At 35.2% G+C, this 23,742-nt stretch overlaps 1 protein-coding gene across 16 annotated transcripts in view; it reads left to right on the top strand.

The window, feature by feature from the left end:
• The window catches only part of LOC106869124 (sorbin and SH3 domain-containing protein 1), a 482,929-nt gene that overhangs the window by 446,923 nt on the left and 12,264 nt on the right, over positions 1 to 23,742 (top strand). For 14 of the 16 annotated variants that reach the window (XM_052968338.1, XM_052968340.1, XM_052968337.1 and 11 more), the window contains 4 exons: positions 743 to 787; positions 5,521 to 5,589; positions 12,129 to 12,269; positions 23,037 to 23,151. In XM_052968338.1, the coding sequence (XP_052824298.1) occupies positions 743 to 787; positions 5,521 to 5,589; positions 12,129 to 12,269; positions 23,037 to 23,151 (370 nt within the window). The remainder of the gene's footprint in view (positions 1 to 742; positions 788 to 5,520; positions 5,590 to 12,128; positions 12,270 to 23,036; positions 23,152 to 23,742) is intronic. The other 2 variants (XM_014914674.2, XM_014914675.2) reach the window with 2 other exon arrangements.

Genomic DNA, 23,742 nt, shown 5'->3' with positions numbered 1-23,742 from the left:
AAGAAATACTTCAGGTTTAATCAGTTCCTGACTCTACAAATCCCAGTTAAGATCCAAAATGCATTACACATCTGGGATGCCATAACTGTTAATTAAATACATGTATACATGCATATGTGCATGCTTGCACATGTGCACACACACACACACACACACACACACACACACACACACACTGCATCCAAAAGAAAGCTATCCATGTGACAAGGAATTATCTACTCACTAGAAGGAATGTCTCCTCACTCTGCCTAGTTTGTTACTTCTACAATGGTGTCTTCTTGGAACTACCGAGTTTAGACATCACTCTCCCCTATGTTCACTCAACACATAGGTTTTCCCTTTTCTCACTATCCATACTCTTAAGTCCACATTAACCACTTTACTACATCCTTCCTTCTCAAAATGCCAACCCTCTGGATTTCTCTCCCATTTGTAGATGTTGAACAAAATGTTTAAACCGAACATCATCCATATCAGTCCTACAAGTTTTAGGAAGCCTTTGAAATTCATTATTTGCATATGATTTGCATTATATTTTTTTTGATACATGTATTTCATTTTTTAAATCTTCTCTCATCGTATTTGGTCTGTCTATGCTTCATATTTTTTCCTTTATGCCATGATCATATTTACAGCTCCTTCAAATTTTGTGTCTCTGAATTTTATAATAATACTAGTTGTAATAATAATGTAAATGAATAATTAATTGAATGCCAAATTTCCTTATTTCTTGCCATTTCAGTAAAGCGAGCCCACTTCGTATAATTTCCTATTCTAGAGATTTTGGGTAAGTGGAAGTATAAGCTAAGACAAAAGCAAATCCTTCCCTCTCTGTGCACCCACCTCCAGTGGCTGAACCCACCCAGCTGTGTTGTTCCTTTTCTATGGCTGTTGTTTTTGTTGTTTAGCAAGTGTTGCTATCTTAATAATATGCATATGTTTGCTCTCGGTGTTTATTTATTTAATTATGTATATTTACAAACACATGCACATAAGTGTCATTATTAGTATAAGTACTAGAGTCAGAATAGGTATTGGGGTCATTTCAGAAATGTGTAGCCCTGTACCTGTGTAATAGTAAATAAATTAATAATATTATAAGAAGAGTGTTGGGTAACAGAAATACTGGATCTATTTTAAAACGGGGGCCACATTTTTCATTAATGTTTTACGTAGTGTTTTTGGTACGGAAAGACTTTCAAACTTCGTATACTTATTTATTTTGTGTTATAGAACAGAAAAATATTTTTGTATTCGAATTTATTTCATGTAAAAAATTGTCTTATTTCGATAATTTCAACCAATCACTGACAAGTATTCAGTTGTTTATATTTACTCCTTTGGCTGATTAAGCGATGTAAAGCGTATTTAATCTCCATACCTTCGTTTTATTTGCTTTTTTCATTTTAAATTTGCTTTAACCCTAACCCTAACCCTAACCCTAGGGTTAGGGTTAGGGTTAATTGTTTCAGAATCGTTTGTTTATGTAGTCGGCACTTAATGTATATCGGCTGAATGGACGTCAGTGATTGGTTGAAATTACAGAAATACGACAACTTTAACATGGAATAACTTATGGATTTCTTTTTTTTTTTAAGAAGACTAAGAGAAAAAGATGTTTTATATGACACATTCTACCAGTGTTCTAAGTTTCAAAGTGTTTTGTTAATGAAAAATGTGGCCCCCGTTTTAAAAAAGATCCGAAATACTTGAACACTGGACCAAATACTTTGCAACATTTGATTACATTTCTTTATAAATTCAACATTTTTGCAAGTTAAAAAAAGTACATCTTAATTGTATAATTACACAGTGTTCCCACTACCTACAACAGTAAGCTGCATCTACTCATATATAGTGTCTATTTGGTGTAATGTAGACCAAGCCAGTAAGGTTTAACCCTTTTGATTCCAATTCCACCTGAAATTCTGTTTCTATGATATAAAATTCCCCTCTTAAATTAAAACTGTCCACCTTAATTTCATGTTAATTTAGGTTCTAAACACCAGCTTATTAATGATTAATGTTGTTTTTACTTAAATTCTTTTCTAATTTCAAAATTACTTTAAACAGAATCTGTACATTTCAACAGAGATATGGAAACAAAAGGGTTAAGTGGTTGTCTTACAGACCACAGACCAAAGTTGGTCACAGGAAATGAACCATTTCTTCTTTGTTCAGCAAACTGATAGTCTGGTACCTCACCCCAGCTTCACCTCTTGTAACATTATCTTGATAAAGGAGTAATTTAACCTTGACAATACACTCACTGTTGGTGAATGTGTTGTCAGTCAATTTACCACCCTCATTGACACTATCACTGTGTATATAGTCAATCTATATACCATCTACACAAACACACACATGCATACATCAACACTGTCAGGGAATATATCATGTAGTCAATTTACCCCAACCTCCTCCAATAGCAGTAACCATATTGATATTTCAAATGGAGTCAATTTACTTTTATTGTTGATATAATCTTAAGAAAAGTATGAACATCACAGTCTCATTCACTCAATGTCTTTCCAATATAATTATGGGGGCTTGAGCCTGAGAAATAGAAATTTCAATTATTGTTAAATTTATTTCATTGAGGTAAAAAAAAAAAAAAGGCAAATAGAAATGCAAAACAAATAAGGTTATTTTATAACTTTCATAAAACAAAATTTCAGTTATTCAACTTAATTGTGCTTTTTCATTTTTTGTCTTCATTTCTATTTATTTCCTATTTTTATTTTTATTATTTGTTTTCTTTGTTTAATTTTGTTTTATTCTTATAATTTCCGCTTCTGATTTAATTGTTGACCTTGTTAAAAGACCTTTCTGTATCATCAGTTCCATGGGTATTAATGTATCTTTCCATAGGATTCATTTGTTTAAACTTTTAATCTGGTGTAACCTAAAGACAGTTGATCAATGTGTTAGAAACAATTATAGTAATAATATAAAATTACTATATTAAATTTTGATTTAAAAGTCAGGCATAGCAGTGTGGTAAGAAGTTTGCTTCCCAACCACATGGTTCTGGGTTCAATCCCACTGGAACTTCATAACTCAATTTAATATTACTACCTAGCTCTTCGGTGCCTTGAGAAGATTTCAATTTGTTATAAGCTTTCAACATCAAGTCTGAGGTTAATCTCATACACTGATGTGCTGCATCCTACTCTGGAAACCCCTGAATTCTGGTTTCTCTCCTATCCACCCACACTTCATCAATCTTGGGACTTTGCAAAAAGATCATGGGCATTGCCCTTATTACTCTGACGAAAACACACATATATAGGCGTAGGAGTGGCTGTGTGGTAAGTAGTTTGCTTACCAACCACATGGTTCCGGGTTCAGTCCCACTGCGTGGAATCTTAGGCAAGTGTCTTCTACTATAGCCTCGGGCCGACCAAAGTCTTGTGAGTGGATTTGGTAGACGGAAACTGAAAGAAGCCCGTCGTATATATGTATATATACGCGTGTGTGTTTGTGTGTCTGTGTTTGTCCCCCCCTAGCATTGCTTGACAACCAATGCTGGTATGTTTATGTCCCCGCCACTTAGTGGTTTGGCAAAAGAGACCGATAGAATAAGTACTAGGCTTACAAAAAATAAGTCCCGGGGTCAATTTGCTCGACTAAAGGCAGTGCTCCAGCATGGCCACAGTCAAATGACTGAAACAGGTAAAAGAGTAAAAGAGATACACAAACCAATCAAAAACTATTGTCTTTAATGACATCAATTAGATTTTCAAGCTAAATTTCCTTATTTTTATAATTTTAAAATTAAAATGGTCGTTTAAAACAAAATTTTATTGCTTTAGTTATGGTTTATCATATTTAATTTATATTTCTTAACTTGGTATTGAACTTATGACATAGAATGGTCCTATATGCATGACTAATGTTGCTTCTCTCACCAGTGCCAAGTATTTTATTGCTCACCTTCCTTGTCAGTTTTGCATGGTGGAAAGCTAAATGTGTTTATATTTATTAATTTTCCAGTTTTTTTCTTTTTTCACCATGTTGTGTGTAATGTGTCTCTGAAATTGTTTGTTAAAGTCAAAATTACATATTAAAAAAATACGGATTAACAATAACGGTAAATTCCCCAAACATTATCATACAACTTTAAACAGGTTTTCCTTGTTTCATTTTGGTCTCCATTTATCTTTTTCTTTTCTTTTTTTTTTTTACATGGTGGCAATCCAATTCATTTTCTTGTACCCCACTACAAACATTCTACTATTATCAATATTATTATAATAATTACAATTTATTGATCTATTTTGTTTGTCTAGCAGACGCCTGCCTCTCTCTGTAATACTCTTCTTTCTTCCACTCTGACTTTCACTATTTTATTATTATTGTTTTTTTTTTGCATTTTGTTGTATTTGTTTTATTTATTATTATTTTTGTTTTTAGATTTGCAACATCTACATTCCTTCGATCTGTCAGTGTTCAATATACAATTTCAATGTTGCTTTGTTCTTTTGTAAATAATCTGTTGCTGACTCATCAATATTTTCTCTCCTTTCTCTTTTCCCATCTCTGAGCATGCATATCTAAGCTATTTCTCTATTTGACCAAAATTAAGTCATACACAAACCCTATGTATTATAAGCTAATTGGCACTGTCCAAGCCATGCATCTTGAAGTGCATTCACATCTATGACACAAGGTCTTCACTATAAACCTTATTTGATATCTTACTTCCATGGGGTCTTCTTGAGCAGAGCTGATCACATCTATGCAACACCACCAGAGTAGTTTATACAGTAGATTGTATTTACTTGTTGATGATGATGTTCAGTCACAAGTCAACCAAAATACAGCAATATATAGTTAAAGGCATTCCAGCTGTGATCTTCTTTACTTTTATTTAGTCATAGTGTATCTAGGATGATGTTATCAAATAAGTGTCTTGTTTATCAAGACAGTTGGCTGTGATTTGAAGGCTCTTTGGTTGCTATTTCTCAGAGGTCAAACAAATATTCAGACAGTCTTTTGTTGACTCAGTTTTATTTAATTTAAATTCAGTGTGGATGTAAACACAAATGGCTCAAATACCATAGTCAAAAGAGAGCACTCAGTTACTCAGTTTTGATTCTCTTTCATATGAATCATTGTGTTCCTGGGTTTATTACATTCCTGTTGCTTATATGTAAATTCTATTTATTTATTTTGCCTCCACTCTTCATTTAGAAAATATACACATGATGCTGGTGCTCCAACATGGCCTCAGCCTGCTGACTGAAACTTGTAAATGAGTAGTTTGGTGTAAGGTAGACCAAGCCAGTAAGGTTTAATCCTTTTGATATCAGGGTGGATGTAAGTAATACAAGGCAGAATGAGAAAGTGTTAAAATTAAAATTCATAGCCATTGCTTGTGAGTCAAATTTTGTTGTATTAAACTCATTTCATCTGCATGTACAGCATCATCACTTTGGTTACAGACAAGTGTATACTGATGATTAAATGTTAATTATTTCATTTACAACTCAAACTATATTCTTTTATTCGTTTCAGTCATTTTGACTGTGGCCATGCTGGAGCACCGCCTTTAGTCAAGCAAATCGACTCCAGGACTTATTGTTTGTAAGCCTAGTACTTATTCTAGATAAAAATACTAATCTACTTTATATTACTTAATAACAGTCAGCCTCCTGTACATCACTTGATTGATTAAAATTTGCTAATTATGAATTCACACAAACACTGCAAAAGCATTTTGTTCTTTACCTGTTGTTAACTGAAGAAGTTCCAGGTATGGAAGCAAGGTCTAGAATCAAAGGGAAAAACCAAAAGTCATAGTAAGTAGGAAGGCAGACAAATCACAAATCCCTTCAGATAGATGGCCCTGCTCAATCCATTGAAAAGGTGTAGGTAGAAACTCCATGAGTGTAAGCTTTGGACACGGTGCAACAACATCAGAGGAAGGTTAACAAGGAAACTAACTTTTGTATGTGGAAGGTGCACAGGTGCAATAAATGCTGAAAATGCACAGAAAATAGACTCCATCATCTGCCAGAGGGACAAGCTAAAGATAGTAAGATAGCTTCTGCTATCTAGGTGACCAAGTTAGTAGTAGGGGTGCCTTTCTCTTAGAGTGAAAGACAGATTGTTTGATGCCTATGTGCGAACAGCTATACTGCATAGCAGTGAAACATGGGCTATGACAGCCAAGGACATGCATAGGCTTGAAAGAAATGAAACCAGTATGCTTTGCTGAATGTGCAATGTCAATGTGCATGTTCAATGGCATGTAAACATCTTGAGAGAAAAGTTAGGTATAAGAGCAATCAGATGTGGTGTGCAAGAGAGACGACTGTACTGGTATGGACGAGGACAGCTGTGTAAAAATAAATGTCGATCTCTAACTGCGGAGGGAACCTGTGGTAGAGGTAGACCCAGGAAGACATGGGACGAGGTGGTGAAGCATGATCTTTGAACTTTGAGCCTCACAGAGGCAATGACTGGTGACCAAAACCTTTGGCGATGTGCTGTGCTTGAGAGGACCTGTCAAGCCAAGTGCACCTGTGCTGGTGGCACGTAAAGAACAGCTTTTGAATGTTGAGCCTCACGGAGGCAAAGTGGCTGGGTTCCTTTCAAGCATTGGGCCTCACAAAGGCAAATTGGTTGGGTTCCTTTTGAGTGTTGGGCCTCACGAAGGCAAGGTGGATGGGTTCCTTTTGAGTGTTGGGCTTCATGGAGGCAATGACCAAGACCTTTGGCATTATGTTGTGCTTGAGAAGACCCATCAAGCTGAGCAAAATTGCAGTTGTGGCAGATACCGGTGTCATGCAAATTGGCACCTGTACCAGTGGAATGTAAACGCATCCCAGTGTCATGCAAATGGCACTCATGCTGGTGGCACGTAAAAGCACCCATTACACTTTTGGAGTGGTTGGCATTAGGAAGGGCATCCAGCTATAGAAAACCATGCCAAATCAGACTGGAATCTGGTGCTGCCTTCCGGCATGCCAGCCCAGTCAAACTGCTCAACCCATGCCAGCATGGACAACAGACATTAAATGATGGTGATGATGATGATGATGATGATCATCATCATCGTTTAACGTCCGCTTTCCATGCTAGCATGGGTTGGACGATTTGACTGAGGACTGGTGAAACCGGATGGCAACACCAGGCTCCAGTCTAATTTGGCGCCTGGTGTTGCCATCCGGTTTCACCAGATGATGACGATGATATATATATATATATATATATATAATATATATAATATATATGCGAGAGAGAGTGGGGGATGACAAGGGACTAAGACTTCTGGTGGTTTGCTTTACTTGAGAAGGCATGCCAAGTTAAGTAAAATTATGGCTATCCAAGCACACAGGTATGTCCTCTACATCCCTCTTTCAGCCAAGAGATCCTAATCTTGCAGGCTCATGGGGGCTGGTGCCACATAACTGTACCTATGCCAGTGCCATGTAAAAGCACCTGTGCCAGTTCCACATAAAAGTACCTACTACACTCTGTAAAATTATTGGTGTTAGGAAGGGTATCCAGCCATAGAAACCATGCCATAACAGACAAATGGAGCCTGGACATTTCTCCAGCTAGTCAACCCCTGTTAAACTGTCCTACCCAGGCCAGCATGGATATTGGACGTGCACTTGCTTCATTCACATTCCTCTCTGGAAATGTTGATTTTTATATTCCAAACTGGTTTTCAAATTATTGTCTCTGCACACACACACACACACACACACACACACTCTTTCTCTCTCTCTCTCTCTCTCTCTCTCTTGTGTGTACTTGCATTTGTATTATTTATTTATCTTTATTATTGTTACAAATTCTTAAAATTCTTTCACATTTGTAATATATATTATTTAATTTTTTTAATACTCTTTAAATTGAGATATACACAATTGGTCTTTTTTGCTGAACAGGAATTTCATGCTGTATGAAAATTTGTTACAATTTTATTTATTTATTTATTTATTTCAATGTTGAACAAATTTGATATCCAGTGAATGGAAAGAACTATTTTCTCTCTCTTCCTTCTTGTTTTTTTTTCTCCATTATTTAATATGTTTGTGTATAAACATTATTTATGTCTGTTTGAACATTTAGTATTTTAGTTTCAAGTCAGTAACATGTGTCTATGTAACTGGATATGCATGTGTGTGTGAGCACAAATGGTTGTGGCTAAGCAGTCTCCTTCCTAACCATATGGTTTGGGGTTCAATGCCATGCCTGGCACTTTGGGGCAATATTATAGCTCCCTACTCAATCAAAGCCTTATTAGTAGGATTTGATTGATGGAAATTGAAAGAACCTTGTGTGTGTGTGTGCATGTATGCATGTGTAGGTGCATATATATCTGGCCATATCTCAAAAAATTCTGGCCCATGCGAGCAAAGAAAAATGAATGTTAAAACGATGATGATGAGGATACTGACATGCACACATCACAATTGGAATTTCACTTAGCAAAGAATGCAAACAAAGACACCATTTCACTTAGGCAATGTGTTGAGAATAGACAAAGGGACTCGCACACACATGCACATACATATATAATGTGTGTGTGTGTGTATGTGTGTATACACATACATGCATGGTGAGTTTTTTTTTTCTTAGTACCCATCTGCCAATTCCATTCACAAGGCCTTGTTCAGCCTAATAATAAAAGACACTTGCACAAAGTGCCACGCTGTGTGACTAAAGCCAGAATTACATGACTGCATCTACCATACGTGTGTGAACTCTTAAAACATTCTTCCTTCAGACTTACCAGTATTTACTAAAGTGGATATAATATACAATCTATGGATATAAAGATTTCAAATTTTGGCACAAGGCCAGCAATTTCGGGGCAGAGATAAGTCAATTTTGTTGACCCCAGTGCTTGACTAGTACTTGTTTTATCAACCCCAAAAGGATGAAAGGTAAAGTTGACCTTGGTAAATTTTGAATTCAGAGTGTGAAGACATGAAATGGCGCTAAACATTTTGCCTGGTGAGCTAATGATTCTGCCAGCTCACTGCCTTCACAATCTATAGATATAATGATAGGCCTTTCCCCTTTTATGTTCCAGCACTTAATTTTCCAATTCTTTGTGAACTCGGATTGACATAGGTAAAGTGCAGGCAACCTTTTTTGAGAAGACATGGTTCATCATCAGGTGGGCTGCACTACTAAAAAATATTTGTGGTAATTTTTCGTTAGGTGTGCCATTCAGAAAGTCTCGTGGACCACAGTTTGCTCATGACTGGTATAGATGAATAACACAAGAGCCCATTGTTACTTGATTTCTGCTCTACTTTACTTTCCAATAAAGTCCCATGAGTCATTCTTGGATATATATATACATACTCATAATTTTCGTCTTCGGACAGTTGCATCACCATCACTATGTATATCCATGTATACATATAGATACACTTACTTGTACATTCATACTCGCAGCTTGCTTACCAACCACATGGTTCCGGGTTCAGTCCCACTGTGTGGCATCTTGGGCAAGTGTCTTCTACTATAGCCTTGGGCCAACCAAAGCCTTGTGAGTGAATTTGGTAGACGGAAACTGAAAGAAGTCCATCGTATATATGTGTGTGTTTGTGTGTCTGTGTATGTCCCCCCAACATCGTTTGACAACCGATGCTGGTGTGTTTACATCCTCGTAACTTAGCGGTTCGGCAAAAGAGACCGATACAATAAGTACTAGGCTTAGAAATAATAAGTCCTGGAGTCGATTTGCTCAACTAAAAGGTGGTGCTCCAGCATGGCTGCAGTCAAATGACTGAAACAAGTAAAAGAGTATATATGCACACACATTCACACCCATACACACACACACACACACACACTCTCTCTCTCTCTCTCTCTCTCTCTCTCTCTCATGCATACACACATTAGATGTACTAAACTAAAGAGACTTCAACTAATATCTTCTTTTCTTTAACTTACTCTCTATCAAGTTATTGTTACTTGTTGAAAGTTAAACTATTCAGTGTTAAAATCGGTCATGACTGTTTTGTATTTAATTATTTTGTTCTCTGTGATGTATCAGTGCTATCTGGTTATCCATCATTACTACTTTTTGCAGATTATCACAGATAGGATTCATGAATAATCCTTACTATTATCTTCCATGTTCCACAGCATCCTGTCTGGTTATATGTATTTGCTGACCTAGTTCCATTTATTAATTATATGTCCATCCATTTTCTCACTGTCTTGTCATCTTCTAAATGGTGTAATGAAGTAACAAAAGTTTAGACAACTTTTAGATAACACTTCCCAAGACACTAATCACAGAAGGAAGTTATTCTCAGACCAGAGGCCTGGCTTAAATGCTTGCAACAGTTGACTCCTCTAACAGCATCCATGAGCCAAGTAGTGGGGTTAAACTAGGTAACATATTAAGTCTACTATCCAAAATGTACAAAACTAAATTTTAGTTTCCTTTGTCTACATTTCAAGTTTGTATTCTGCCAGGGAAGATTTCCTCTTCATTCCCCTTTGGGGTTGATAAGATAAGCACCAGTAATGTACTAGTGTCAATCTAGTGACTATAACCCACTTTTATAAATTGGTGGCAATATGCCAGTTTAAAAAAAATTAATACATTATTTGCCCAATTCAGTGAAATAGGAGTGGCTGTAAGGTAAGTAGCTTGCTTACCAACCACATGGTTCCGGGTTCAGTCCCACTGTGTGGCACCTTGTGCAAGTGTCTTCTACTATAGCCTTGGGCCGACCAAAGCCTTGTGAGTGGATTTGGTAGACGGAAACTGAAAGAAACCCTTCGTATATATATATATAAATATATATATGTATGTGTGTTTGTGTGTCTGTGTTTGTCCCCCCACCATCGCTTGACAACCGATGCTGGTGTTTACGTCCCTGTAACTTAGCGGTTCGGCAAAAAGAGACCGATAGAATAAGTACTAGACTTCCAAAGAATAAATCCTGGGGTCAATTTGCTCAACTAAAGGCGGTGCTCCAGCATGGCTGCAGTCAAATGACTGAAATAAGTAAAAGAGTAAATATATTGGTTTCAAATATTGGTACAAGGTCAGAAAATTTCGGGGAGGATTTAAGTCGATTGTATCAACTCCAGTATTCAATTGGTACTTATTTTATGTACTCTGAAAGAACGAATGATAAAGTTGACCTCAACAGAATTTGAACTCGGAATGTAAAGATGGATGAAAAGCCACTAAGTATTTTGCCCGGTGTGCTAACAATTCTGCCAGCTCACCTCCTTAATATTAATAATATATTCTTTTCTACTCTAGGCACAAGGCCTGAAATTTTAGGGGAGGGGGCCCAGTCAATTAAATTGACCCCAATATGCAACTGGTACTTAATTTATCGACCCTGAAAGGATGAAAGGCAAAGTCGACCTTGGCAGAATTTGAACTCAGAACATAAAGACAGACAAAATACTGCTAAGTATTTTGCCTGGTGTGCTAACGTTTCTGCCAGCTTGCCACCTTAATATTAGTAATATATTGAAGAATTAATTCATTCAGCTATAAACACCACCACCACCACCACCACCTTTAAAATGTATGATCTTGGTACCAATGGAAGAAATCAATCTTTATCATTTGAGATGGTGGTTGCTGTGTTTTTCTCACTACTCTATTGTGATTTAAGATTTCCAGAGACTGTCCATATTAATGGCATCACTGTTACTACTATCTAAAGTAGATAAAATGTGTATATGTGATCAGTAAGTTGAGATGATCGAATTGTTAAAATCAGAATAAATCACAAATCTCGACCGTTGATTCCCCCCCATTACAGCATGATGAACCATCGATTCTTGACCTTTTTCCAGCAGGTTTCTTGTCTCTCCTCTTCTTAATATTCCAGTTGTTATTATTGTTATTATCAGTATTATTATTCTTTTCTTTATTAAAGATTATTGGATTGGCAGAATCAATGGAGCAATGGATTAAATGCCTTGTAGTATTTAGTTACATCCCTTGACATTCAAAGTGATTTCGCCTTTTACCCTTCTGAGTAGTCAGAAGATTGATTTAATGGAGTGAACCCTTTCCCTAAATATTGTAGTATGGTGTTTGCTAAATTTTTTCTTCCATGTATTTATTTATTTTCTAACTTATTTTGATTGATTGCTTGTTTATTTTCCTACAGTCCATCCCAGAAATCTCCAATACCAAATGATAGGTTTGAAGAAGTGGTTAGCACACTGAGTGTACCTCCTGAGCGCCGTAGAGGCTTTCAAATCCAGGGAAAAGCAAGAGCACTCTATTCATTCAAAGCCCAGAATTCAAAGTAAACTTTCTTTTTCTTTTTTCTATATTGTTTTTCTAAAAACTTTGTATCTTTCCTTTTTCTCTTCTATTGTTTTCTTTCTTTTTTTCATTTTGCTACATTTTTTTTTAGTATGTTGGTTTCCAGCATTTCAAAAATAAAAGTTTATTGAAAATTATAAAATTTGGCACAATAATATACTTTTCCAAGCTGAATTGCTGGAGTTATTTCACTTTTTCCAGAAAAACGTTTTTAAAAAGTCATAGAGGTTTAAAGTTTGCTTATTTTCACCCAGTCAGGAAACAGTATTTGGAAGCTATCATTTTGTGCGTGACTGTACATTTTGTCGTAAACATTCAGAAAATAGCATGTGTTGTCAAGAAAGCATAAACAACATGTCTTTTGTAGTTTTAAGCATTGCAATAGCACAAACTTAAAAGATTTAGCCTAAAAACGCTATTTAGCTGTTATTTTTAGCTCACCTCACAACCACCTCGGTGGCAAAAAGAAATGAGTAAACAACACATATTTTGTAGTTTTAAGCATTCAACATGCATTTAATGCAAATGTGGAAACATGTTACATGGTTTCAATACAGTTTTAATAGAAAGATTTGGAAGAATTAGATGAAAGTTCTCCAGTATTTTTCTTTCATGTAAATAAATGTTTCCGTTAATTAAAAAATTTGCCAGCAAACTCTTATAAAATGACAATGTTCTAAAAGATGTACATGTTTATATGTTATATATGAAAATAAAAGAGTGAACAAAATATGCTTAAAAAAAGCAAACATTTAAGCATGCATTAGGCAGTAAATTTAGAAAATATTTTTAAAATTAAAAATGAAAGTTAGAAATACATTCAATCAATTTCTCAAACAAATTACAATTTTCATATCTTCTGTGCTACATAAGTTCACAGAGATATGAATCTACCATAGAATGGCGAGTATCACAGCATCGTTCATTACCTCGCTTCACAGAGGTCCATTTACTTTCCACTTGTTGAATGTGGGTACCGTCTCTCGGGTTAACAAACCCAATGCTGTGATTCACCGTTTCATGCTCAAAATTGTAACCATCAATTTCAGGAATGTGTGAGTACGCCCTCCACAAATTGCTGGAAATTGTGGTTCCTGGAAGAAGTGAGTGATGTATGCATTCTTTCAGTGTGTCATGATTCCAACATGGTACCACATACAGAAAAACTTGTCTGGTCTAGCAACACACTCCTCCCAAAACCCACTGCTCAGGTAGGACCCTTCTTCGGTTGTACTTACGGCTTCAGAAAACTGTTTCATCGATCTCAGCAATCTTTCCAGGCCCACCAACTTGAATTGGATGATGGAGCAAGTCCTTCGCACATATTTCTCTAACATAGTTGTTATCATCAATGGCTGTGCTACAGCTCATCCCCAGTTCTTCAACACAAGACCGAACTGAAGTCAATTCCTTAACCGATGAGTAAAGGAAGAGCACTACAGTCCTAAGAGGAAAGGTACCACCTTCAAATCATGTGTCTTTCCTCACCGACACAGACTCCATGCATTCTCAGTGCCAGCATCGACAGTACATGTTCCCATGACGTCTTTTTGTACACATAGCATGCCTCTTCCTTTTACATGGTTTCCTTATTACTATGGAAACAGGCACATGTTTTCTTGCAGACAAAATAGTTCCTATGTTCAGCTTGTTACTATGGAAACAGGCATGAATGTGTCTGTGGCTTACGATTGGCTAAAATTACCAAAATTTTCAAACTTTAATTGCTAATAACTCTTTATTTATTGATTTATAGTGAAAATACATAATTCATTAGACTATAAAGGTGTATCATTACACTGAATATGTAATCAATTTGAACCAAATTAATGCTGGCAACCAAACAGACTAGATCATTTTTTTTATTCACTGTCTCTTCTTTTTCTTTTTTTTATTCACCTTTTCTTCTTTTTCTTGTTTTTTTAAAATTTTCCATGAGGTTTCAATTTCAATCCTTCTGCACAGCTCCTTGGGCAAGTGTCTTCTATAGCCCAATGGTTTATGAATGAATTTTGGTTGAAGGAAACTGTGTGGAAGGTTTAACTACATCCCTTTAACTTAACAGTTCAACAAAAGAAACTGGTAGAATAAGTATCAAACTTAAAAAATAAGGACTGTTGTCGATTGGTTCAACCAAACCCTTCGAGGTGCTGCCCCAGCATGGCCTCAATATAATGGCTGAAATATATAAAAGATGACATAAAGTACTTTGTAAGTGTTTGTAGTATTTGATTCACTGCACTTGTGACTTGTGAGAGAAGTTAGGTAAGTTCAAGAATCAATGGGGGCCAGTACTGTTGGAAAAATATGAACCACCAACTTCTCTATTGGATTTCTAATAGGAACCCTATTTACATGCCCTCCTTTTAGAAAAATCTGAGAACTAAATCTGTTAAGCTGAGGTAACAAAATTTTATCACCAACATCACCACCAGAAGAGCATAAATACCGACTCTAACACCACCATTTCCACTTATTACATCAACACCAGCATCACCAGAAATACCAACAGCAGCATCAATTACTACTAACAATATCCATACCACTCTTATCAATGTTACACTCCTTTAAATTACAATAACATTAGAAACTGTAGATTAGAATTAAAATTATGTTAGATGAAAACTTTAGGAAGAAAACATGTTCTCCAAAAAAATATTATTTACATTCTTAAATATTTTTTTCTGTGTGTAGTGCATGTCTTCCTCACTGTTCAAATATGTATAGAATGGTTGTGCAAGGTTTGAGTTAGGGGATGGAATGAAGAGAAAGAAAGAAACAATCAAAGGCGATAAGGAAGGGAAACTATTTCTAAAATTCATTGTAGTAAAATGTGAGGTATTTGACCATATGAGAGAGAGAGAGAGAGAAAGGAGAGACATGAGATAAAAGTAAAAAAAGAGAAGAAAACCAAGAATCAGGGAACAAGAGAGGAGGGTGGAGGGGATGGAGTGAGAGGCAGGCTGTGAAGAAAAACAGAAGAAAGAGAAAGACTGAGGAAGAATGGACTAGAGAGAGAGAGAGAGAGAGAGTTGGAAGAGGAAGGAAAAAAGTAAAGAATGATTGCATAATGTTAGTATTCAAATATGCAGGATGTTTCAGTTTGCAGCTGAGGAAATTAACTTCACTAATCCATGTTGCCATAGAAATATATTAATAACCCATTGCCACTGGATTATATATAGAAATCTCTTCAAATAGTTATAATGTCTAGTCAGTTTTAAATTATTGTGTACACATATATGCAAAGATGTGTGTGTGTGTGTGTGTGTGTGTGTGTGTGTGTGTAGGCAGTAAATTATCTGAAAGACCCTGAAATATCATAAAACCAAAAAGCCCTAAATTTGTATTAGACTGGTAGAGTCATAATAGAGTCTATTAAAATCAATCTCAATAATTGCCTGGTTCTTGTTTTAAGCCAGTGTGGAAACTTATTTGTAGTTGCTCAATTTACTAGAAATAGTAGCCAAATCCTTCTCAAATCACATCTTAAAAGACTAGAAGGGTACATTGGATAATACTATCTTAGATATCCTTAAAAAGATAAAGATAGTCATGACTGGAATGTCCTTGATCAGAGGTCTGCTCAGTCTCAGAGGAGTTGGAGAAAAAACACCAGCAACTCCAAATGGGTTCATCCCAGAAGAATTTGAACACAATGTAAAGGAGCAAAACTAAATACCAGAGTGTGTTTTGTTTGGTACTCTACGAATTTTGCATGTACTCTTTTTTTAATAAGAGTAATATTCTATTTTTTCTTTTAATTTCTTAAATTGTTTTATAAGACCAGAAATTTAGAAGCAAGTCATGTAGCTAATTATTATCAATCTCAGTACTTTGTACTATTTTAACAACCCAGAATCATGTCAAACAAAGCTAACTCCAGCAGGAGAAAGAACTGTAACTAAATACTACAAAACTTTTGTTTCTTGGTGTTCTACCAATTTTGTTATCCCCACCTTTACATTGATGATATTTTGAAATTTTCCTCAAAGGCACACATTTTGAGTGAAAGATAAAGTCAGTAAACTGGTGCTGTATTTTATCAACTATAGAACGACAAATGGCAGAGTCTGCCTCAGCAGGATTTGAACTTTGAAAGTAAAGGGATGAGACCTAACTAAAAATCCTTTTGTCAAGTATTCTGTCATGTCTGTTTACTGCCTTCAAACTAGTACAAATAATAATAATTTATTATATAAGCAAAAGACTTCAAATTTGCAGGTGGGGTATAGTCATTTATATCAACCCCAATACATGTCTTGTGCTTTTTTCATCAATCCCAGAAAGATGAGAAACAAAGATAATCTCCCTGAGATTTGAACTCAGAACTTTCAAGACTATAACCAAATACTAAATGCTACTAATAATATCAAAAGAATGTGGACATTGATCAAAAGAATGTGAAACACTAAGATAAAAATGGACACAGTTTTTATTGCCTGTAGTTTCCAGTCAAACCACATGCCAAGCAGTTGCAGAAAATTGCACTCTGGAGAACAACTAACATTCTGAACATGTTTCTCATGGGATATAAACTTCATGTCTCTTGTTCAAACTCGGTTAATTTATAAAAACACCAGTATGCATGCTGTGAAATGTAAACAGAGATACCACCAAAAATTTCATTAACACAAGGTCCACAGAATTTGAGAGAGAGTATAGCCAGTTAGAAATACATTCAATCAATTTCTCAAACAAATTACAATTTTCACATCTTCTGTGCCACATAAATTCACAGAGATATGAATAACACCAGTCAATAGCTAGCTGGTTCGATTGTCTATTTTAATGAACACCAAAATTTGGTGCAAGATTTGAACTCAAAACATAAAGGAACATAACTAAATACTGCAGAACATGTTGTCTTGTGCTCTTCCTATAGCATGTAATACCTAATATGTATTTCTAATATTGGTATGAAGCCATATACTTTGGGGAAGAGTTATGACCAAATAATCAATTATCATTACCATTATTATTGGCAAAGATATTCATATTTCATACAATTTAAACTGGTCTTTAAACAACCACAATGCCTGATTAATTAATGCTTATTCTATAAACCCCAAAAGACTGAACTGAACAGTAGAGTTGAACTTAAGAAATTAAGTAATTTTGTTTGTTCACCACTCTCCCAATTCTGCTGTCTGGTATATAGTGAATTATTATTATAATGTATGTCTAGCACTTATTTTATCGACTTTGTAGCAATAAAAGGCAATACTGACACTGGCAAAGTTTGAACTCAGAATGTAGAAAAATAACACTGAAATACTGAGTGGTACCTGGTCCAGAACTCCAGTTGTTCCATTCCATCACTTTCTGAACCAATAATGCTTTCTATTATAAGCACATAGCCTGAACATGATGGGAGGGGGACAGTCGATTGCATCAACCCCAGTGCTTAATTGGTACTTACTTTATAGACTCCAGAAGGATGAAAGATTAAGTTGACCTTGGTGGAATTTGAACTCAGAGCACAAAACCAGAAGAAATGCTGCTAAGCATTGTGTCCAGCATGCTTATGATTCTGCTAACTCACTACTCTTAACCAATAATAATAATGATAATCATAATGATTTCTAATATAGACACAAGTCTACAGTTTTCTACTTTAATCCACTCCAGTAATTAACTGGTGCCTATTTTATTGACTTGGGAAGTATAAAATGAGAATAAGTAGGCCCTAGCAGAATTTGAAATCAGAATGTAGAAGCACATTATGAAATACTGCAAGTCTTAATGTTTTACTACAGATTTTACTACTACCCTTCCTATTATAATAAAGTTAAGTATTTCTAACAGGTCACAAATGTTAGAGAAAGGTGGAGTCAATTAACTGACCTTAATGCTTGGCTGTTACTTATTTTGTTGAAGGCAAAGATGATGCTGGCAAGATTTGAAATATATTAATAATATATAATGATAATATAATGATGATGAGGAGAGTTCTGTTTCTAAGGCACTAGACCTATTTTTTAGAGTAAGTTGAACCAATCAGTCAATTTAAGTATCATAATTGTTGGGTTAATGCTCTACAATAGTGAAACTAATGGTTGTAGCTGCAAATGGTGATGGTAGTGGGTTTTTTAGGAGCAATAATTATAGTAGATCATCAAATATTTTATTTAGGTAAAATGGTAATTTTTTTTATAAGGGTGGAGGGTCATAGTTAACTAAGTACAGCATCTTTATGTCACTGGTATTTAATCTATGAATTCTAATGGGAACTATGATTGCAGAATATGGGGAGATGAAACTAAATACTACAAATTATGTAGTCTTGTGCTCTTATCTATGACTGTAGTCAATAGGATATTACATAATTTATGGTGAAAGTCAGTAGTTCATAATCTATCACTGATACTGTTTGTGTATGTGTGGGAGGGGCCAATCTAGTCCAGCTAGCATCTCTAAATTAGATGCTGTAGTTGTAAGTAAAAGGCTGCATCTTTTAGTAAAGTAAGCTAGCTCTAATAGACTCCTGTAGAAGATTTACATCTCAATTGCTTAATCACCACAGAAACTGAATACAAACTTTGGATCTTTTTATTTAAAAAATGATTGATTAGCTTGTTCTTTTTTGCTGCTGACTTATGAACCCAGCTAAAGCTAGTGATGACTAACTGGTGGTGACAAATTTAAGATTTTCTGTCCATCACCACTAGACAAAAATAAATAAATAAATAAATAAAAACACTTGAGAGGTTGGGTGACAGTTTGCTTTCTTGGAATATTTTAATTCATTTCATTCTTAGACACACAACCAGAAATTTTTAGGGTAAGAATAAAAAAGGCTCCTATATTTTGACTGGTATTTTGCTGGTACTTTATTTTAGAAAGAGGAAAGGCCAAGTTATTCTCTTGTAATAATTGGACTCAGATATTCAATTAAATATCAGAACACATTTAGGCCAATGCAGTACCGATTCTACCATCCATCACCTTTATTTCAATTAATATTTTAATTTGGTGTATTTAATTATTTATATCTTCAAAATGAGTCAGAGTTTTCAAAGGAAGAAGTAAGAGAAGTCATACCAACAATAATAACTATCTGAAAATATGACTTCTTTTTTAACTTCCTCCTCCTTTCTCTTTTTGCTTTTCCTATCTATGTTGTTCTTGGCTGTTTTTTTCCTTTTCTCCTTCAGCTCCTCCATTGACCTGTTACCATCCTATCTTCTGAGCTCCCCTACCACTATACACTGACATACAGAACTTCAGTAGCAAAGCCATTATCCCTGTAATGTGTTATGACTGTTCTCTGTGAGTAGAAATGGGAGAAGTGAAAGAGGGCAGAAAGGACTAGTAAATTAATTAGCTGATATTATTGTTAATATTATTGGCAGGATCATTAGGATGTGGAAAAAAATGCCTTGTGGTATATTTAGAAATGGCTCTTTACATTCTCATTTCAGATCTCACTGAGGTCAACTTTACCTTTTATGTTTCTAGGGTCAGTGAAATGAAGTATTTGTGAAAGGTTGAAGGTGAATTCCACCGTATTTGAGACCTTGTAACCTAGTCAGAAAGCACCATCATTTGGAGTTACTGGCCTCTTAGGTAGTCAGAGACCATGTCTTGCTCACATGTTCCATTTTTCAGCAGGGTTTCAATAGCCGGATGCCCTTCATATCATCAACCACTGTAGTAACTTTAGCACTAGAGAGGCTGTCTTGTACCTGGCAAAGCTAAAGAGTCCCCTAGAGAAAAAGTCTGGTAATTTTTAGCATCTGCTCTGCGTTCTCCTTTATGGATAGGGCTTATTATATATTCTTTTAATTTGGGGGGAAGTTAGTCACAAGCAAGGGAAGCTCCAGAAGAGAGCATCTGCTGTGATTTTGCAAGAGCTTTCTTTTCCCAAGTGTTTTCTTTAAATGAATCACTGGAAAACGACCAAGGCCTATTGCTGAGTTCAACTTCATCTCATCAGTGGCCAATATTACACCATCCTCTTTTATGTAAATGGAGTTGATGGTTGCCTCTCCCTTATGTAAAGTTGCAGTGTTGAACAACTCACCAGGCTTATTTATTTGTGTATCTCACACTGCAAATGTTTTTGCACATATGTAGAAAACTTTAGAAGTTCATTTTTATATTTCCCTCTCTTTTTAATGAAATAATCTGAGTTTTTCAATCTCTGAAAGTGCCTTGTATAAGTGGGATTTCTCTCTGTCATTAAGTTGTTTATTTAAGTGAATTATGATCTTTGTTCTTTATCTCATAAGGTCCCTTCTGTCTCTAGGAATAATGTCTTTGCATGTATCGGCTCTCCTCTCTGGACAAATTTAATGCATATAACTTGCATTATTGACATGTTTAAGTTTCATGTCATTGTCTTGCATAGAGGAGTACTTCTGGGCCAGTTTTGTTTCAGGATATCTTTTTGAAATGATTTCCTATCAGCTTTGTTGAAGTTTAGGTTGGACAGGGTTACACATCTTTGATTTGCTTCCAATCATAATTGTCAATTCTATTGTTATGATCTAAGAAAATCTTTGACATCACTTCAAACTGCAGATTAAGACTAAAATGTTGTTGCTCCTGGTGGGTAAAGTATTATTTGTTCTATGAACATCGTTTTTAGTGAGACCAAGATTTTGTTCATGACATAATCTTCCTGATAGTATGTTGTTTTCAAGATATTTGATGTTTGGGAAGTTGAAGTCACCCATGATCTAGTTTAGTTAATACTTCTTAGATTATTCTAAAGTTTTTCTCAAATTTACCATTGTCATTTGAGATGTTAGGTCTATGATATGCTGTACATATTGAGTTGCTGTGTGTACTACAAGTGTATTACAGACATTTTGAATGTGACAACAAGGTTAATGATGGCAACTCTACCTGACTTCTTTCTTTCCTGTCTGTGTAAAACACAACATATCTTGGTACGTGTAGCCCAGCAATTGCTATGTGTGTAGATAGAGGCATTGCAGTAAATGCTATGCATATTGCTTGATAGCATGCAGAAAGATTTCTCAGGTACAGAATTTTGCTTCTGTTGTGAGCTGTGGCAGGCTGCTAATATTCAGTAGCAGAATTGGTCCAACATTTTGTTTTATATATGTATGTGGTATTTATTTTGTAATTGACACGAGTTGGATTATTTTCAATTCATCAAATAAATTTCGAGTTGTGATCAAAAGTTTTGATGTAAAAAAAATGTCAAACAAAATTGAATGATTGATATCGGTTATCTCCCTTAGAACATCTCATTTTAATATTGTCAACTAGGATTATGCAACTTTAGTTTGATCTCTATAGGACTACTTTTGTGACTGTTAAAAGGCTTCGTGGTTATTATTTTAACCAATTAAATAAATTACTTAATATTCTCTGCACTTGATGACTTTGCTTCCAACAGTACATATATATATATATATATATATATATATATATATATATATATATATATATATATATACCCAGATATGCATCTGTATATACATGTAGATGAAGGTATGTACATACATGTACATATACTCATATATTATTTATATATATATATATATATACAATTCCTATGTGAATATGACAGTTATTTGCGAATTTCTACCCCCATTTCTAGTCCTGATTTCTGCTTTTTGCTGGGATGTAAATTTCAGATTCACAAAGTCTTGAACTGTGTAATTTCATACTCTATTCGGTTGGATATTATCTTCAATATTTACATGTCACTTGTCAAATATCAGAGATATTATTAAATCCATAGCATTCCTTAATTAAGATCTCTTTGTACAGCACAGCCAGGTTCAATTGTATATCAAGATGATCCCTTGCTTTGCCAGTATTAACAGCCACATCTCATTAAAATCTCACCCTGCAGTGTTAGAAAATAGAAAGAAGCACTAGATTATATTTTTTTAGATACTGTGTATGATAAGATTACTGAATAGAACTTCTTTGATCATAGGTTTACTCATGAACAGTATCTCGGGGTTAAACAGCAGCAGCAACTGTAGACCAACTCCAATCATATCTTACTAGAAATAGAGTCACCATAAGTTTTAACATTTGGTTTTATCTGTGTTACCATAGGTTTCAGACAGGTCTGCAATACCTCATATTCTTACATCTATTGATCCTATGACACTTCATCTATGAGGGTCCAACAATCAAACTTTACCTTTCTATACATCTTCCTTGACCTTCTCTTTCTTTGTGCACTCTATTTCCATCAAATGGCCATACTAACACTGTCATCTCACCTTTATACATCAGCTAATGGGCAGAATTGGACAAAATACCATACTATTTAGTTCTGGATTTTTACATTCTGATTCAAATCCTATTGAAGTCAAAACTACTTTCCATTCTTTCAGAATGGATAAAGTACTAGTCCAGTACTGGATTCAATTTTATTGACTAATACTTCAGGCTTCCTTAAGCAAGAGGCTGTAGCTAAGAACCCACAAATGAATCTTCTTTGTGCTTTAAAGGTTGATGGGGATTTAAACTCCAATGACCACAGTATTCTTGTGATTATCAATGACTCTAGGTATTATTGACTCTCAAAACAGTGTGGATTGGCAGAATTATTAGAGCATCAGAAAACACAATGCAGTATTTGTTCCCAGTTCTTTACATTCTTAGTTCAAATCCCACAGAGGATTCAAAAGAGCAGCAGAAAAGACTCAAACTGAATCTATATCGTTTGCCAGATGATTAATAAGATATTTACTTTCCGTAATTACCAAACTTTGTCTTATATTTCATTGTTCCTCTCATTTCTTTACAGAGAATTATCATTTAGAAAAGGAGACATTCTTTATCTTCACCATCGACTTGATAAGAATTGGTTTGCAGGGGAGAAGCATGGACGTTATGGCATCTTCCCATGCAGCTATGTTGAGGTTGGTATAAAGTACACTGACATAATTTCATTTTCTTCTCTTTTAGCTTTTTTTTTTTGGTCAACTTTTTATTCTTTTATTCTTGCTGTCTCTTACTTCATTCTTACAGCTTCAATGATTATAAGGAAAATACCTGAATGATAAGATAATGAACACTTGTAAGTTGAAACTCACCACTAGTGTTTTGTTCTTGCTGTTTTGAAAGTGGAGATACTGTAACAAACTGCCATACCCATGCCAACAGAGAAATCAAGCATGAAATGATGGTGGTGGTGGTGGTCTTTTGTCAGATTACAACACCTGGTGCAGGTGGCAATACAAAGGGAGCACTGGTTTGAAACCAGCAGCTGGTGTAGAGTTTGTTTGTGTGTGTGTGTGTGTGTGTGCATGCGTGTGTGTGTGTATGTGTGCTTGTGCGTGTGTGTGTATGTGTGCTTGTGCGTGTGTGCGCATGTGTGCATGTGTGTACATGCATGCATACCTCACTTGTCAGTGATATGTGCGTTAATTTGTCAAAAAAAGCTGATAAACCATTAAACACACATAGAAGATTAAAGAAAATTCAAATTCAATACTTTTTGTCTGATTAAA

This window comes from Octopus bimaculoides, chromosome 5, assembly GCF_001194135.2.
Source record: "Octopus bimaculoides isolate UCB-OBI-ISO-001 chromosome 5, ASM119413v2, whole genome shotgun sequence".
NCBI classification, from domain to species: domain Eukaryota; kingdom Metazoa; phylum Mollusca; class Cephalopoda; order Octopoda; family Octopodidae; genus Octopus; species Octopus bimaculoides.
Note: the sequence above shows the minus strand (reverse complement) of the source record. Positions and strands in the feature narration are given on the sequence as shown.